At 48.7% G+C, this 16,438-nt stretch overlaps 1 protein-coding gene across 5 annotated transcripts in view; it reads right to left on the reverse strand.

The window, feature by feature from the left end:
* The window catches only part of akap9 (A kinase (PRKA) anchor protein 9), a 75,288-nt gene that overhangs the window by 6,808 nt on the left and 52,042 nt on the right, over positions 1-16,438 (reverse strand). For 2 of the 5 annotated variants that reach the window (XM_079749536.1, XM_079749535.1), the window contains 18 exons: positions 15,925-16,101; positions 14,833-14,937; positions 14,224-14,376; positions 13,206-13,295; positions 11,216-12,277; positions 8,915-11,026; positions 8,745-8,789; positions 8,155-8,295; positions 7,993-8,037; positions 6,934-7,779; positions 6,592-6,652; positions 6,385-6,506; positions 5,831-6,040; positions 5,413-5,580; positions 4,438-4,543; positions 3,984-4,179; positions 3,088-3,238; positions 158-475 (listed from right to left, as the gene is read on the reverse strand). In XM_079749536.1, the coding sequence (XP_079605662.1) occupies positions 158-475; positions 3,088-3,238; positions 3,984-4,179; positions 4,438-4,543; positions 5,413-5,580; positions 5,831-6,040; positions 6,385-6,506; positions 6,592-6,652; positions 6,934-7,779; positions 7,993-8,037; positions 8,155-8,295; positions 8,745-8,789; positions 8,915-11,026; positions 11,216-12,277; positions 13,206-13,295; positions 14,224-14,376; positions 14,833-14,937; positions 15,925-16,101 (6,108 nt within the window). The remainder of the gene's footprint in view (positions 1-157; positions 476-3,087; positions 3,239-3,983; positions 4,180-4,437; positions 4,544-5,412; positions 5,581-5,830; positions 6,041-6,384; positions 6,507-6,591; positions 6,653-6,933; positions 7,780-7,992; positions 8,038-8,154; positions 8,296-8,744; positions 8,790-8,914; positions 11,027-11,215; positions 12,278-13,205; positions 13,296-14,223; positions 14,377-14,832; positions 14,938-15,924; positions 16,102-16,438) is intronic. The other 3 variants (XM_079749539.1, XM_079749537.1, XM_079749538.1) reach the window with 3 other exon arrangements.

A 16,438-nucleotide genomic window follows, 5' to 3' on the forward strand; every position in this document is an offset into this window, starting at 1 on the left:
CAGCCCTAAACATCATTATTTTTTAATCACATAGTGTTCAAATCATCATTTAAAAAACAAATCTAAAACTAAATGTTTTTGTATACCATTAACTCGTGTTAACCCATGTGGTAAAGTGTGTTCCCCATCAGGTCTCCAGGTGGGACCCCACCCTCACCTGTGCATGCTTCTCATCCAGCTCCAGCTGCAGCCTCTTGAGCACGCTCCTCTCCCCCCCCCCCGCCTCCTGCTCCTCCTCGGCCCCGCCGGCCCCCGTCCTCAGCTCCCGCTCCCTGCCCAGGGCGCTGCTCATCTCGCGGGCCGTGGCCTGCTGGGTGTCCAGCTGCACCTGGAGCTCCTGGAGCCGGCTCTGCAGGGAGAGCTGGGCCTGCTGGCCCTGGAGGCTCCGCTGGGAGGAGGCGCGGCGCTCCTCCTCCAGGGAGGAGGCCAGCTGGGCCGCCTGGCTCCGCTGCTCCTCCGCCGCCACCCGGAGGTCCTGGGAGCGGAGCGGTGGGAGAGGACGTCCGTCAGGAGCACGGCATCACTCAGCATTGTGGTTATTAATACAGCTATAGCCTGGGACAGGTTATGTTATAGACGTTATACATGAGGAGCATAACATCATTTATAATGTAATAATACTTATTAATACAGCTATAGCCTGGGACAGGTTATGTTATAGACGTTATACATGAGGAGCATAACATCATTTATAATGTATAATACTTATTAATACAGCTATAGCCTGGGACAGGTTATGTTATAGACGTTATACATGAGGAGCATAACATCATTTATAATGTAATAATACTTATTAATACAGCTATAGCCTGGGACAGGTTATGTTATAGACGTTATACATGAGGAGCATAACATCATTTATAATGTAATAATACTTATTAATACAGCTATAGCCTAGGACAGGTTATGTTATAGACGTTATACATGAGGAGCATAACATCATTTATAATGTAATAATACTTATTAATACAGCTATAGCCTAGGACAGGTTATGTTATAGACGTTATACATGAGGAGCATAACATCATTTATAATGTAATAATACTTATTAATACAGCTATAGCCTAGGACAGGTTATGTTATAGACGTTATACATGAGGAGCATAACATCATTTATAATGTAATAATACTTATTAATACAGCTATAGCCTAGGACAGGTTATGTTATAGACGTTATACATGAGGAGCATAACATCATTTATAATGTAATAATACTTATTAATACAGCTATAGCCTAGGACAGGTTATGTTATAGACGTTATACATGAAGAGCATAACATCATTTATAATGTAATAATACTTATTAATACAGCTATAGCCTGGGACAGGTTATGTTATAGACGTTATACATGAGGAGCATAACATCATTTATAATGTATAATACTTATTAATACAGCTATAGCCTGGGACAGGTTATGTTATAGACGTTATACATGAAGAGGATAACATCATTTATAATGTAATAATACTTATTAATACAGCTATAGCCTAGGACAGGTTATGTTATAGACGTTATACATGAGGAGCATAACATCATTTATAATGTAATAATACTTATTAATACAGCTATAGCCTGGGACAGGTTATGTTATAGACGTTATACATGAGGAGCATAACATCATTTATAATGTAATAATACTTATTAATACAGCTATAGCCTGGGACAGGTTATGTTATAGACGTTATACATGAGGAGCATAACATCATTTATAATGTAATAATACTTATTAATACAGCTATAGCCTAGGACAGGTTATGTTATAGACGTTATACATGAGGAGCATAACATCATTTATAATGTAATAATACTTATTAATACAGCTATAGCCTAGGACAGGTTATGTTATAGACGTTATACATGAGGAGCATAACATCATTTATAATGTAATAATACTTATTATAACAGCTATAGCCTAGGACAGGTTATGTTATAGACGTTATACATGAGGAGCATAACATCATTTATAATGTAATAATACTTATTATAACAGCTATAGCCTAGGACAGGTTATGTTATAGACGTTATACATGAGGAGCATAACATCATTTATAATGTAATAATACTTATTAATACAGCTATAGCCTAGGACAGGTTATGTTATAGACGTTATACATGAGGAGCATAACATCATTTATAATGTAATAATACTTATTATAACAGCTATAGCCTAGGACAGGTTATGTTATAGACGTTATACATGAGGAGCATAACATCATTTATAATGTAATAATACTTATTATAACAGCTATAGCCTAGGACAGGTTATGTTATAGACGTTATACATGAGGAGCATAACATCATTTATAATGTAATAATACTTATTAATACAGCTATAGCCTGGGACAGGTTATGTTATAGACGTTATACATGAGGAGCATAACATCATTTATAAAGTAATAATACTTATTAATACAGCTATAGCCTAGGACAGGTTATGTTATAGACGTTATACATGAGGAGCATAACATCATTTATAATGTAATAATACTTATTAATACAGCTATAGCCTAGGACAGGTTATGTTATAGACGTTATACATGAGGAGCATAACATCATTTATAATGTAATAATACTTATTATAACAGCTATAGCCTAGGACAGGTTATGTTATAGACGTTATACATGAGGAGCATAACATCATTTATAATGTAATAATACTTATTATAACAGCTATAGCCTAGGACAGGTTATGTTATAGACGTTATACATGAGGAGCATAACATCATTTATAATGTAATAATACTTATTAATACAGCTATAGCCTAGGACAGGTTATGTTATAGACGTTATACATGAGGAGCATAACATCATTTATAATGTAATAATACTTATTATAACAGCTATAGCCTAGGACAGGTTATGTTATAGACGTTATACATGAGGAGCATAACATCATTTATAATGTAATAATACTTATTAATACAGCTATAGCCTAGGACAGGTTATGTTATAGACGTTATACATGAGGAGCATAACATCATTTATAATGTAATAATACTTATTAATACAGCTACAGCCTAGGACAGGTTATGTTATAGACGTCATACATGAAGGTGATAATACCATTCATAACATGAATGTCTGACCTCTAGCTCCTCCTGCTGGCTCTCCTCACTCCTGCCGGTCCGACACCGCTCCTTCTCCAGGACCCACTGCAGCTCCCTGCTCCTCCTGCGCTCCTCAGACAGCTGGCCCGTCAGCGCCTCCAGCTCCCCGGCCCGCTCAGACACCTCCTTCCTGGGGGACACATACTCTTCACCACGTGATCCAGGCTTTAGATCTATATGTCTGACTGTACCGGACTCGCGCCCGAGGCAACAAGGGCCGGCCTGGGGGCAGATATTGTTTCACTACTGGTAGTAAAGGGAAGCTGTGGGTATGGCTTGGACATAATTGAACATCATGGAAGAAAGTGTTTAGGCTTAGAGACATAATTAAAGTTGATTGATCACTTTATATATTTTTAAACGTATCTAAATAAAAATAAAAAGCCATTGTAAATAATTTAATAGATGGTCGATGAATGACAAGTGTGTGTGTGAAATGTAATTGTCCAAGAGTGTGTGTGTGTGTGTGTGTGTGTGTGTGTGTGAAATGTGATTATCTTAGAGTGTGTATGTGTTTGTAAAACGTGTAAGAGTGTGTGTATGAGTGTGTGTGTATGTGATTGTGTAAGAGTGTGTGTGCGCGCGCGTGTGTGTGTGTGTGTGTGTGTGTGTGTGTGTGTGAAACATGATTGAATAAGAGTGTGTGTGTGCGTGTGTGTTTGTGTGTGTGTGTGTGTGTGAGAAACGTGATCGTGTAAGAGTGTGTGTGTAACTTCATTGTGTAAGTGTGTGTGTGTTTGTGTGTGTGTGTGAATAACGTGATCGTGTAAGAGTGTGTGTGTTTGTGTGTGTGTGTGAGAAACGTGATTGTGTAAGAGTGTGTGTGTGTAACTTCATTGTGTAAGAGTGTGTGTGTGTGTGTCTCCGGGTGGGACCTGAGTGCGTCCAGCTCCTTCAGGTGCTTGTGCTGGGCCTTCAGCGTGGTCTCCAGCTCCAGCTTGGTCTGGGACAGCGCCCCCTTCAGCTCCTCCATCAGGACCCTGTCCCCGGGGGCCCCGGACCCAGGGCCCGCACTCCCTCTCTGGGCCCCGCCCTCAGCCTCTGGCCCCGGGGACGAGGCTGGCTGGACGCCTGGAAGACACAGTGAGATTGAAAGGCTGTTCAGAGCAGGGGTTCTCAAGCTGTGGGGCGCAGCACAGGACCAGGGTGGTCTTAAGGACGTATTTGTAATTAAAATGCATGCATGCCTTTTCCGTTTCATTTGATTAGTAGTTTAGTGGAAGACTGAAAAGTGTGTTTGGATCAAGGTTATTATTATTTATATCGTTTTTTTGGTCATATTTGTTGAAATTCTGTTTACATCCTGACAGCGTTAACACATCTAATGACCTTGGTGGAGCTGCTCCATCGTGGCTCTGAGCTGCTGGACCTCAGAGAGGAGACTGGAGCGGTCAGCGGTGTGGAGAGAACCCATGGCCTCTCTGTGGTGGACCTCCTGCATTAGGGGACAGACAGAGGGACAACACACTGCATGTTAGTGACCAAGACTGAGACAACACAATGTATGTTAGTGAGAGACAGAGAGACAGAGACAGAGACAGAGAGAGAGACAGAGACAGAGACAGAGACAGAGACAGAGAGAGAGAGAGAGAGAGAGACAGAGACAGAGAGACAGAGACAGAGAGAGAGAGACAGACAGAGACAGAGACAGAGAGAGAGAGACAGACAGACAGACAGACAGACAGAGACAGAGACAGAGACAGAGAGAGAGAGAGAGAGAGAGAGACAGAGACAGAGAGAGACAGAGACAGAGAGACAGAGACAGAGAGAGACAGAAACAGAGAGAGACAGAGACAGAGACAGAGACAGAGACAGAGACAGAGAGACAGAGACAGAGCGACAGAGAAAGAGAGAGACAGAGACAGAGACAGATACAGAGAGACAGAGAGACAGAGAGACAGAGGGTCAGAGAGACAGACAGAGCGAGAAAACAGTTTTTTGTTGTTTTTTGCAATTCTGCCCACCCGGCTTCCAAGGGACTTCTAAAAATAATTATTCAAGCGACCCCTGGGATATTTTATTTTTAGTTTATGCTCTGCTGTTAGATGTGCTGCCACATTTCATCCGATTGTGTGAGTGTGCGATTAAGACCCAGGAGTAAACTGACTACTGTACACAAACTTGCCTCAGCAACATCGTTCAACAACGCTCAACCACCACTCTTCTTCACTGAAAGCATCAAAAATAGGACACTTCTTTTTTTTTTACCAGTAAACTGGATCCACTTTTTTCGTTTTCCAAATGAAAGTCCTCCCATAAGGGGGTTCTCCCGGGCAGAAGGAGGGCCAAGGCCGGGGGGCTCACCTGCTGGGCCAGCCTCTGCTCCAGCTGGTTGAGGTGGACGACGGCGTCGCTGCTGTCCAGCTGGTCCAGCTGGCTGTAGAGGGTGCTCTTCAGCACGCCACGCTCCCCCATCAGCACCTGCTGCACCGCACCCAGCAGCTCCCCACGCCAGTCCGCTCCTCCGGGGGTCTGGAGAGAGGGGAGGGACGGGGGGGACGGGAGGGACGGAGAGAGGGGAGGGACGGGAGAGAGGGGAGGGACGGGGGGGACGGGAGGGACGGAGAGAGACAACGGTCAACAAACAGGCCCAAGCAGTCTGGATTGGAAGCTTTTAACCGTTACCCAAAACGATCAGACTTGTTACGTTAAAGTCATGAGGAGAAAATGTATAACGGTAAGTTTAACTTCCTTCCAAATCTAGATGATAAGGTGGTCTCACCTGTGTTCCCCTGCTTGTCTGCATCTGGGTGACCAGGGTCTTCAGGGACTGCACTGTGTCCAGCAGGGCCTGCCTCTCCCTGGGCCAGCCTGGGCTGGGGGGCTGGCCCCACCCTGGTCCTCCTGACCCCCCGGCCTGGTCCTCCGTCAGGGGGAACTCTGACAGGGACAGGACCTGCATGCCCTCCTGGTGCACCTCTCTCAGCAGGGTCTGGATGGACACACACACACAGACGCACAAACAAACACACACACACAGACACATTCGATTACTGTCAGAAATATATGGCCTGTTCTGCCCTTTGGGACTGTAACTGTGATTATAGGCTAAGAAAACACGATGGCACCGATCTTACTTGCTGTTAGGCAGGTATTACTGTTAAGATCAAGCTGATTTTCTTTTAAGCAAGCTTAGATGCCACATCCATCAAAGATTAAAGGTGAGGCATTATGGATAGAAAGTTGAACTGTTCATTGTCCGTCTGCCTGCAGACTGAGACTCCCTGCGAGAAATGACGTTCGCAAGCGATCAATAAAGTTATGTCCTTTGAATACCTTGATCTTGTCAGGGAGTGGGTCTTCCCCGTCCCGCCTGGCTCCCTCCGGGGTGGTCCTGAACTCCTGCTGCAGGCTGGGGGGGTCGTAGCCCGTCCGCTGGCTGTAGTCTGAGCTGCTGTCTGTAGGGGGAGCCACACAAAGGGTACTTCTCACACCGGTTCTGCCAACGACTGAATGCTGAACCATTAAGACGGTGTCTCTTACCGCTGGTGTATCCGTCCCTGAACTGCAGTGACGCAGGCCGCTCTGTTCGGGCCGACGATGCCTGGAGGGAACATCAAGGTGCTTAGGTCAACACTAAAAGGTGCTGTAGGTCAAATCTACGAGCCGGAATTTGACTGTAATCCCTTGGAGCGGCAGGGTCACCCGTCAGCTATTAGCCAGGGAAATGTGCTGTGACGCACAGTGTGACGCGTAATCTGTTGTTTGTAAGCCACTGCGACCGCCAGTGCATTGAATCTAAAAAGGCTTCTAGAAACCATGTGACCTCATAGCGTGCATCACGGTGCCCTGTCCGACCCGTCCCCTCTGCCCTGCCCCCCTCACCTCCCCGGAGCGCAGCTTGTCGACGACGGCCTTCAGGGCCTTGCACTCGTTCTCCAGGGCCTGGGTGTCCAGGCGCAGGCCCTCGCTCTCGGCGATGTGCCGCGCCTCCATGTCCAGGATCTCGGCGGCGTGGAGCTCCTGCATCTGGACGATCTTCTCCTGGAACTCCCCGATCACCTCCGCCACCACCTCCTGCTCCTCTTCCTCCTTCTTCTTCTTCTGGGCCGCAGCAGATGGACTCAGGGTCTCCGCGCCCACCCCTGTGGGCGTGGTGGTGGTGGGGGTGGTCGTCGTCTGGAGGTCTTTGTGGGTCTGCGTGGAGGAGTCGGCGACGGACACCCGCCGGCGCTGCTCCTGCTGGGGCTGGCGTTCGGCCCCGGGGCCCCCTGGGCTCTGGGTCTTCTCAGAGGCCTGCTGGGCGGCCGCTGCAGAGTTCTTCCTGGATAAGGACGCCTTGTCTTTGGCGCTACCGCTTCCCTTACCGGACAACGACTTTCCCGCTTTCCTCTTGGGCTGGCTGCCGGCGGCCGCAGCGGTGGTGGTGGAGGAGGAGGACGACCGCGGCTGAGGGGAAGGCGAAGGGGACGTCGGGGAGGGAGAGGGGGGCTCCGGGGACAGGCTGGCCGCTGCCAAGGCCGCCTGCAGCTCCCGGAGCTCGTCTTTGAGCCGGGCGATGGCGAGGTCGCGGGACCGGAGCTCGTCCTGGAGCTGGTCCGCTCGCTGCCGGCAGCTGGCGAACTCTTCTTTGGTGGCGGCCGCCTGGGTCTGGACCTCCTGGAGCTGCTGGAGGATCCCCGGGACGCTGGATCCTCCTTCCTCGCCTTCCCCTTCTGCGCTCGCGGTGACCTAGGAGGGACCAGAGACGGAGGGGAGATCATGAGGGAGGGAGTCTGGCATGATCGTTTCACATTGCGCTTTTTATTCAGAGCGACTTAACAGGGGAGGCAGAGGGCAATCCTAGCATATAATCAGTGTGAGATCAAGTACAAGAACCTGTTTAAAATACTGTTAGTTAATGACTGGTATACAGTTCAAGGAAGTGAACTTGTGTCTTCTTACCCGGTAGAGTTCTCCTTTAAGGTGGGCGATAGTCATTTCCCTCTCCTTGAAAACAAAAACAAATTACAAACTTACAAAAAGCAAACTAACAAAAAAAAAGGTCTAAGGATCCTAATCACATATTCATTATCCTTATAAATTCTTAAGACTGAGCTGTCCAACCTGGAGCAGCTCCTGTAGCCTATCAGAGCTCTGCTTGCAGGAGTCCAGCTCCTCCCTGACCACCACCACCTCCTTCTGCACCTCCTGAAGCTGAAGGTCCAACCCCTGCTGAACAGCCTCCTCACCGACTCCTGGCGATGCCTGACGTGGAGAAGGTTAGAGGAGATGCTAGATGCTGAATGACTGCCATGAAAACAACCTTAGATGCACCCTTCTTTAAAAGGTGTTGCAGGTAAGATTCAACAGCTATCATTCGAGCATGATTATTTAAAAGTGCCTTAGTCATCAGTCAGCTAAAAAGTGAAATGCGATGCAAGAATATCTGTTTGATATTCTATATTGAATTGACTGTGCCCGCCTCTTCGTGAGCAGATTTTGATTTTAAACCTCATCTCATCCTTCCCTGATTGGTTCTGGATGTCCATCTTGCCTGTCAATCAAAGGACCATGAATGTAACAGCAAGTCTTGCCCTCTTGCTCTTTTCGGCTGTCTTGTCTTTACAACTGTAAAATCGTACCTACAGTATAGCCCCTTTAACGATGGACAATCATTACATATCTTGAATATAATATTTTTAATAAATCCATACCTTCTGCATTTGCTCTTCAACCCTGCTTATTGCCAATGTCTTCTCCTGAAAAAAAGGAAAACAAGAGGTCTGCCAACAAATCCATTGATATTTATATGAAAGTATAAAAAGTGAATGATAAGTCAACAACAATTATAAATCATATCAATGCAATTATTACAAGTAAATACCTCAAGCTGCTCTTGGAGTTTACTATAGCTCCGCTTGGAGTCATTCAACTCTTCCTGAATTTGACTAGAGCTCTGCTTGTTGTCATCAAGCTGCTTCTGAAGTTGACTAGAGTTCTGCTTCTGGTCTTCTAGCTGTTCTTCAAGTTGACTACAGCTCTGCTTTGAGTTGTCTAGTTCTTGTTGAAGCTGACTCAAGCTCTGTGTATAGTCAGCTAGCTGTTTTTCAAGTTGACTACTGTTCTGCTTAGAGGCTTCTAGTTCTTGCTGGAGTTGACTAGAGCTCTGTTTGTGGTCTTCCAGCTGTTTTTCAAGTTGACTACTGTTCTGCTTAGAGGCTTCTAGTTCTTGCTGGAGTTGACTAGAGCTCTGCTTGTACTGATCAATCTGCTCCTGAAGTTTACTCGAACTCTGCTTGTAGTCTTCGAGTTGTCCTTCAAGTTGACTAGTGTTCTGCTTCGAGTCATCTAGTTCTTGTTGAAGTCGACTTGAGCACTGCTTGTATTCGGCTATTTGTTCTTCGAGTTGACTACCGTTCTGCCTCGAGTCTACTTGCTGCTGCTGTAGGACACTTGAGCTCTGCTTGTTGTTTTCCAGCTCCTTTTGGAGTTGACTACTGTTTTGCTTGGAGTCGGCTAGCTGTACTTCAAGTTCACTCGAGCTCTGCTTGTATTCTTCTAGCTGTACTTCGAGTTGACTACTGTTTTGCTTGGAGTCGTCTAGTTCTTGTTGCAGTTGACTCGAACTTTGTTTGTAATCAGCTAGCTGTTTTTCAAGTTGACTACTGTTCTGCCTGGAGTCACCCAGCTCTTGCTGAAGTTTACTCAAGCTCTGCTTGAGTTCTTCCAGCTGTTTTTCGAGTTGAATACTGTTCTGCTTCGAGTCGTCTTGCTGCTGCTGTAGCTCACTTGAGCTCTGCTTGTTGTTTTCCAGCTCCTGTTGGAGTTGACTACAGCTCTGCTTTGAGTCAGCTAGCTGTACTTCGAGTTCAATCGAGCTCTGCTTGTTCTGGTCAACCTGCTCCTGAAGCTGACTAGAGCTCTGCTTGTAGTCTTCAAGCTGTTTTTGGAGTTGACTACAGCTCTGCTTTGAGTCATTTAGCTGCTCCTGGAGTTGACTAGAGCTCTGCTTGTAGTCTTCTAGCTGTTTTTCGAGTTGACTACAGCTCTGCTTTGAGTCATTTAGCTGCTCCTGGAGTTGACTGGAGCTCTGCTTGGAGTCATCTAGCTCTTGTTGAAGTTGACTAGAGCTCTGTTTGTACTGGTCAACCTGCTCCTGAAGTTGACTCGAACTCTGCTTGAAGTTGGCTATCTGTTCTTCAAGTTGACTGCTGTTCTGCTTCGAGGTGTCTTGCTGCTCCTGGAGTTTACTAGAGCTCTGCTTGTAGACTTCTAGCTGTTCTTTAAGTTTACAACTGTTCTTCTTCGAGTCGTCTAGTTCTTGTTGAAGTTGACTAGAGCTCTGCTTGTACTGGTCAAGCTGCTCCTGGAGTTTATTAGAGCTCTGCTTGTAGTCAGCTAGCTGTTCTTCAAGTTCACTAGAGCTCTGTTTGTACTTGTTAACCTGCTCCAGGAGTTCACTAGAGCTCTCCTTGTACTGGTCAAGCTGCTCCTGAAGTTGGGTAGAGCTCTGTTTGTAGTTTTCCAGCTCCTCCTGGAGTTTACTAGTGGTCTGTTTGAAGACGGCTAGCTGTTCTTCGAGTTGCCTAGAACTCTCCTTGGAGACATTTAACTGCTCCTGGAGTTTACTAGAACTCTTCTTGTAGTCGTCACGCTCTACCTGGAGTTGACTAGAACTCGCCTTGAAGTCGCCTTGCTCCTGTTTGAGTTGACTAGCGCTCTGCTTGTAATTGTCCAACTCTTCCATGAGTTTACTACATCTTTGCTCGTAGTCAGCTAGCTGCCCTTCAAGTTGACCAGAGGTCTTCTTGTAATTGTCTAACTCTGCTTGGAGTTGACTGCGTCTCTGCTCGTTGTCGGCTAGCTGCTCCTCATGTTGACTAGAGCTCTGTTTGTAGTGGTCTAGCTGTTCTTTGGTGGCCAGGGCCTCATCTCGGACCTTCTGTAACTCCTGGTGAGCTTCACGCGCATCCCGTTGGTCTGCTGCATGAGATGGCTGATGGGAAAGAAAATGTATAAACACAATCAGTGCATGACATACTATGTTTTTTTACTATGTTCTTTCCTTGGTGGATTCAACAACGTCTCCAATTAACAAATTCTCTCAACCGAAAAGCAACTCCCATCAAAACTTTTAAAAAGGCTTTCGTATGCAAACCCTCACTGTTGCACAGTGAGCCCTTACCTCAGACGTGGGCTTCCAGGTCTTGTGGTGGGCTCCAGCCTTGCTCCTCATCTGATTCAGCAGGTCCATGAGCACGGCCAGCCTCCTCTCGTACTCCACCACCTCCTCCTCGGAGCTGGAGAGCAGCTGCTTCTGCAGCTCCTGGTCCTTCTGCATGCCGCTGAGCCCCACCTCCAGCTCCCGCAGCTTATCAGTCAGGTGCCCCGCCCTACCGGAGCCGCCCGCAGGCCCCCTGGCTCCACCCACCCTGCTGAAGGAGGAGGAGTCCAGCTGCGGGAGGCCAAAGACGTGGGTCAGAGGTGCGTCTGACCGCGGGCCTTGAGGCTGGCTCTCCTCCACTTCAGTCCGCTTGGGGTCCGTCTGTCCTCGCGGCTCCCCCTGCAGGGAGTCCCGATGCTGGGCCTGGCCGGTCAGTGCCGACGCATCCGTCTCCGTCTCCCGGAGTCGTTCCTCCAGGTGGTCGACCTTCCCCCGGAGGGTCTCGGCCAGCAGGCGCCCGCGGGCCAGCTCTGCCTCCTTCTCCTCTGCGGAGCGCTCTAGGTCCTCGACGCGGCGCCGCAGCTCGTCCACCCTGGAGCTGGCGCTCTGCTCCAGCGCCTGCACCTGGGCCTGCATGACCACCAGGCTGGCCGTCTCCCGGAGGGCGTCCTCCAGGCGGGCCTCCGAGCGCTCCTCCTCCTCCGCCCTGCCCTGCTCCTCCGTCTGGGCCAGGGCGGCCGACGTCTCCTTCAGCCGGCGGTACGTCTCAAACAGCTCGCCGTGTTTGCCCCGGAGCGCGCCCAGCTCGCCCGTGGCCTCGTCCAGCCGCCGCTGCGTCTGGCCGAGTTCGTCGACGTCGCCCCCCCGCACCCGAGCCTGGGTGTCCAACTCCTCGTCCTCCTCGTCGTGGTGCGGGGGCAGCTTCTGCTCGATGTTGGCCAGCTCCTGCTGTAGCTTGTCGATGACGGCGTTGAGCTGCTCCAGCTCCACCTCGCCGTTCCTCTTCAGGCGCTCCTGCTCGCTCCTCAGGCACTCCACCTGGGACTCCAGGTCCCGGATCAGGTCCTCCCGCTGGTCCAGGTCCTGAGGAGCGTCACGATACGGCACAAACAGCAAGGGAACGTCAAGCTCGTCCCCGACAGGAAGTGGACTTCCAGTTAACGTGGAAACCCGAAGTGGATGTAAAGCTCCACCGGCATAGGAAGGGAACGTCAAGTTACAGTGGAACAGGAAGTGAACTTCCAGTTACAGTGAAACAGGAAGTGAACATCGAGCTCCACTGTAACAGGAAGTGAACTTCAAGCTCAACCGGAACAGGAAGTGAACTTCAAGCTCCACTGTAACAGGAAGTGAACTTCAAGCTCAACTGTAACCGGACGTGAACGTCAAGTTAGAGTGGAACAGGAAATGAACGTCAAGCTCCACTATAACAGGAAGTGACCTTTAAGCTCCACCGGAACCGTAAGTGAGCATCAAGCTACACCAGACCAGCAGCAGTTGAGGCAAATCTTTGTTTTTAAACCTTGGGGACCCATTTGGAAAGAGTCGAGTTTCTTGATTAAATAATATTAGGTCTTTGTCCGTCAATATTATTTATCATAGTATGATCGATGTTATTATCATTACCTCTATAATTGGAGGGTTTGTTAATATTCATTATTTTGAATAATATTTTTTTGAATTTTGGAAGTTTTAGGTATCAAAGGTTTAAATACAAATTTTCACAAAAACATCACACGACTACCTTACGAGCATGGAGGTGGGAAGTAACTTACCAGCAAAACACACACAATTCACCAAATAATACAGAATAAAGACATCGAAGAAAAAACAGTCACTACAATAACACCGCACAGACAAATCCTTACAGGAACGAATGAAAAATGGAGGGGCAAGCCACGGCAAAGCAAACACAACAATGGGACCACTACCACGGAAGGGATGCGTATGCCAAACATAAACCAACCAATAGAAACTATTGTGTCCATATTGGATACCCATGCCAGGTTACCTTCGTAGCGGACGGCGCAGGCTCCGTGTGTTGGCGCTTAGATAGTTTCTCATTAAGAACGAGTATTTGCCTGTCCTTCTCCTCCATTACCTTTGGAAGTCAGAGAGTCATAAGGGGGGGTGTGGGCAGCTAGCAATGGTGTACCAGTAAATACCTGCTGGTGTGACCTATCGGTTCAGTCACGTTTATAACGGGCACCGGAGAAATGACAAAAAACGGTTGCAAAGATGGGATGAAGAAAACAAATCCTGAAAATTATTCTTCACTAGACTACAAAGTGGACCGCTGATATTTGCAGCTTTACTGAAGCGTGAAGCAGACGCTGACTGTTTCTAAACTAACCTCGCAGCCTTGGGTCCTTAGGGAGGTTTAAGTAGTTCAAGGAGAACATGACTTTACACAATATCACTGAGTGTAGGGCAACAATCCTTTTAAAACGCAAATATATTGGGTTGGGAGAGAGGAGGGAGAGAGGGAGAGGAAGGGAAGAGGAAGCAGGAGCAAGTCCAGAGAGAGAGCGAAAGAAAGAGCGAAAGAGTGAGTTAGTGAGTGAGTAAGTGAGTGAGTGAGTGAGTGAGTGAGTGAGTGAGTGAGTGAGTGAGTGAGCGAGCGAGTGAGTGAGTGAGCGAGTGAGTGAGTGAGTGAGCGAGTGAGTGAATGAGAGAAAGAAAGAGCAAGGGAGGACGAGAGAGAGGGGGAAGTGGGCGACAAATGGAGAAAGACTGAAAGGGAGGGAGGAAGAGCAAGGGAGACAGAGCACGAGAGAGCAGGAAGAGAGCGAGAGCAAGAACGGGGAGGGAAAAGAAAACATGAAGAGGATACAGAGGGGTGAGAGAAAGAGGGTACAAGAAGAGCAACAGTATGTACAGTGGGAGAAAGGACTTTTTATTGTGCTATAAACGTGTGGTTCAGCCCTGCTGCTCTTGGAAGAGGCTGTGAGGGAACCTCTAACTCATTGCTTCTGGAGATTCGGTGCATCAAGGCTCTCTGTGGTGCGTTGGGGCGGCGGGGTCTGTACCTGGAGCATGCTCTCCCTGGTCTCCAGGTGCTCCTGCTGGCTGCCCAGCTCCCTCTCCTGGATCTCCAGCTGCATCTGGAGCTGCTGCGCCTCCTCGCTCTTGTTCTCCAGCTCCTCCCGGAACTGCTCCAGCTGCTCCTCAAGGTGGGTGATCTGCAGGGTGGAGGAGGAGGAGGAGGAGGAGGAGGAGGTCGAGGAGGACGAGGTTGTGTAGGAGGAAGATAAAGTGGTGGCGGAGGATGAGGAGGAGGAGGTCGTGTAGGAGGAGGAGGAGGACAAAGTGGTGGCGGAGGATGAGGAGGAGGAGGACGAGGAGGATGAGGAGCAGGAAGAAGAGGAAGAGAAGAAGAAGCAGAAGAAGATATTTTAGTGATAGAGGCCGTCTAAGCTCTGAGTGTGTTCCGACCTGGTTGGTCTGGTTCAAATCAGAATTTGGACAGTTCCTCCTTAGAGGAACTGACATAAGTGACTTACTCAGAATCTGTTGAGGTTGTGTCCAAGGGCACAAAGATCTTTACAAACCATGTTTCTTTGGTTCCACATTTGAGTTTGGATGATAATGTTCACAACAGACCAGGCCATAGGGGCAAAAGCTCCCAGGTACGCTACCTCTTTCTCCTTGCGGTCCAGAGCCTCTCTCTCCGTCTGGAGCTGGGCTTCCAGAGTGTTGTGTCTGGCCTCAGCGGCAGCGTCATGCTGCTTCCTCTCTTCGTCCTGGGAGACAACGCAAGCACACAGTCAGGTTAACGGAGGAGATAACACATTCAGGTTAACGGAGGAGCTAACACACAGTCAGGCTAACGGAGGAGCTAACACAGAGTCAGGTTAACGGAGGAGCTAACACAGAGTCAGGCTAACTGAGGAGCTAACACAGAGTCAGGCTAACTGAGGAGCTAACACAGTGAGGCTAACTGAGGAGATAATACATTCAGGCTAACGGAGGAGCTAACTGAGGAGCTAACAGACAGTCAGGCTAACAGAGGACCTAACACACAGGAAATAAACTGCTGGGAAGGTTCTCAACAACAATAACAATAATAAATGATGTGCAGCAAACAGACTTAAGTTCAAATCAACTCAACATTGCTGCACTCGATTTATCAACACTTTCTGTTAACTCTTAATGCAGTTGTCATCCAGGAAACTGAATACAAGGGACAACATTTCCAATATGTGGATCTCCATGCGCCACCATCTTTTTGGGCTCTCTCAGTGCCACCACTAGGGGGCAGTGTAGCCAGTAGCTAGCATTAGCTCATCACTGCGTTTGTCACACGGGGAGCAAGTCTACGTCCCCGCCCACACTTGGTTCCGCCTCTTGCTGCACGCAGAACGCCTCCCCATTGATTTATTGGCTGTCCTCACAACACAGACGCGCGCACACAGCTGCGAGTGCGCACACACACACACACACACACACACACACACACACACACATCTATTGTTCCCTTGCACAGCTTCCAACCTCACAACCCGCTCCCTTTCTCAGTTTCTCTCTCGCATTCTCTCTGTCCATCTCCCCCTTTGCTCTTGATCACCCAATCGGACACTGTCTAATTCCATTTCCCTCTCGTTCCCTCACTCTCTCTCTCTCCCCTCCCCCTTGCCTCCTCAATCCAGTAGCCCATGCACGCTCCTCTCCCACCCATCCATCCATCCATCTGTCCGTCCGCTGCCCGCCCCCCCCCGGCGGACGCTCACCTTCCCCAGGGACTCGGCGCTGGCCAGCAGGGCCTGCTCCAGCTCGCGAACGCGTCCCTCCAGCTTGTCGATCTCCTGGTCGCGGTCGTCCAGCTCCCGCTGCCGCTGCTCTGAGCCCAGCAGCAGCTCACTGCACCAGTCAGCCTTCTCCTGGAGCTGGCTGCTCAAACGCTCCACCTGGTAGAGGAGGAGGAGGAGGAGGAGGAGGAGGAGGAGGAGGAGGTGGTGGGGAGAGAGAGAGGTAAGGAGGGAGAGAGGGGTGGTGGTGGGCGGGAGAGAGAGGGGAGAGAGAGGGAGGAGGAGGGAGATAGGGGAGGGAGAATGAGATCAAGAGATTGAAAGGTGGGGGGGGAGAGAGGAGAGGGGTATTTAGCGAGAAAGGGAGAGCGGTAGGGGGGACAGAGAGCAGGAGAGGGAGATATGAGCGAGATAAAAAAAGAGAGAGAGAGGAGAAGACAGAGGCGGGGAGAAGAGGGGGATTATTTAGTGAGACCCGCTTTCAAAACACACACAC

Source organism: Pollachius pollachius (genome assembly GCF_949987615.1).
Source record: "Pollachius pollachius genome assembly, chromosome: 13".
Lineage (NCBI taxonomy): Eukaryota > Metazoa > Chordata > Actinopteri > Gadiformes > Gadidae > Pollachius > Pollachius pollachius.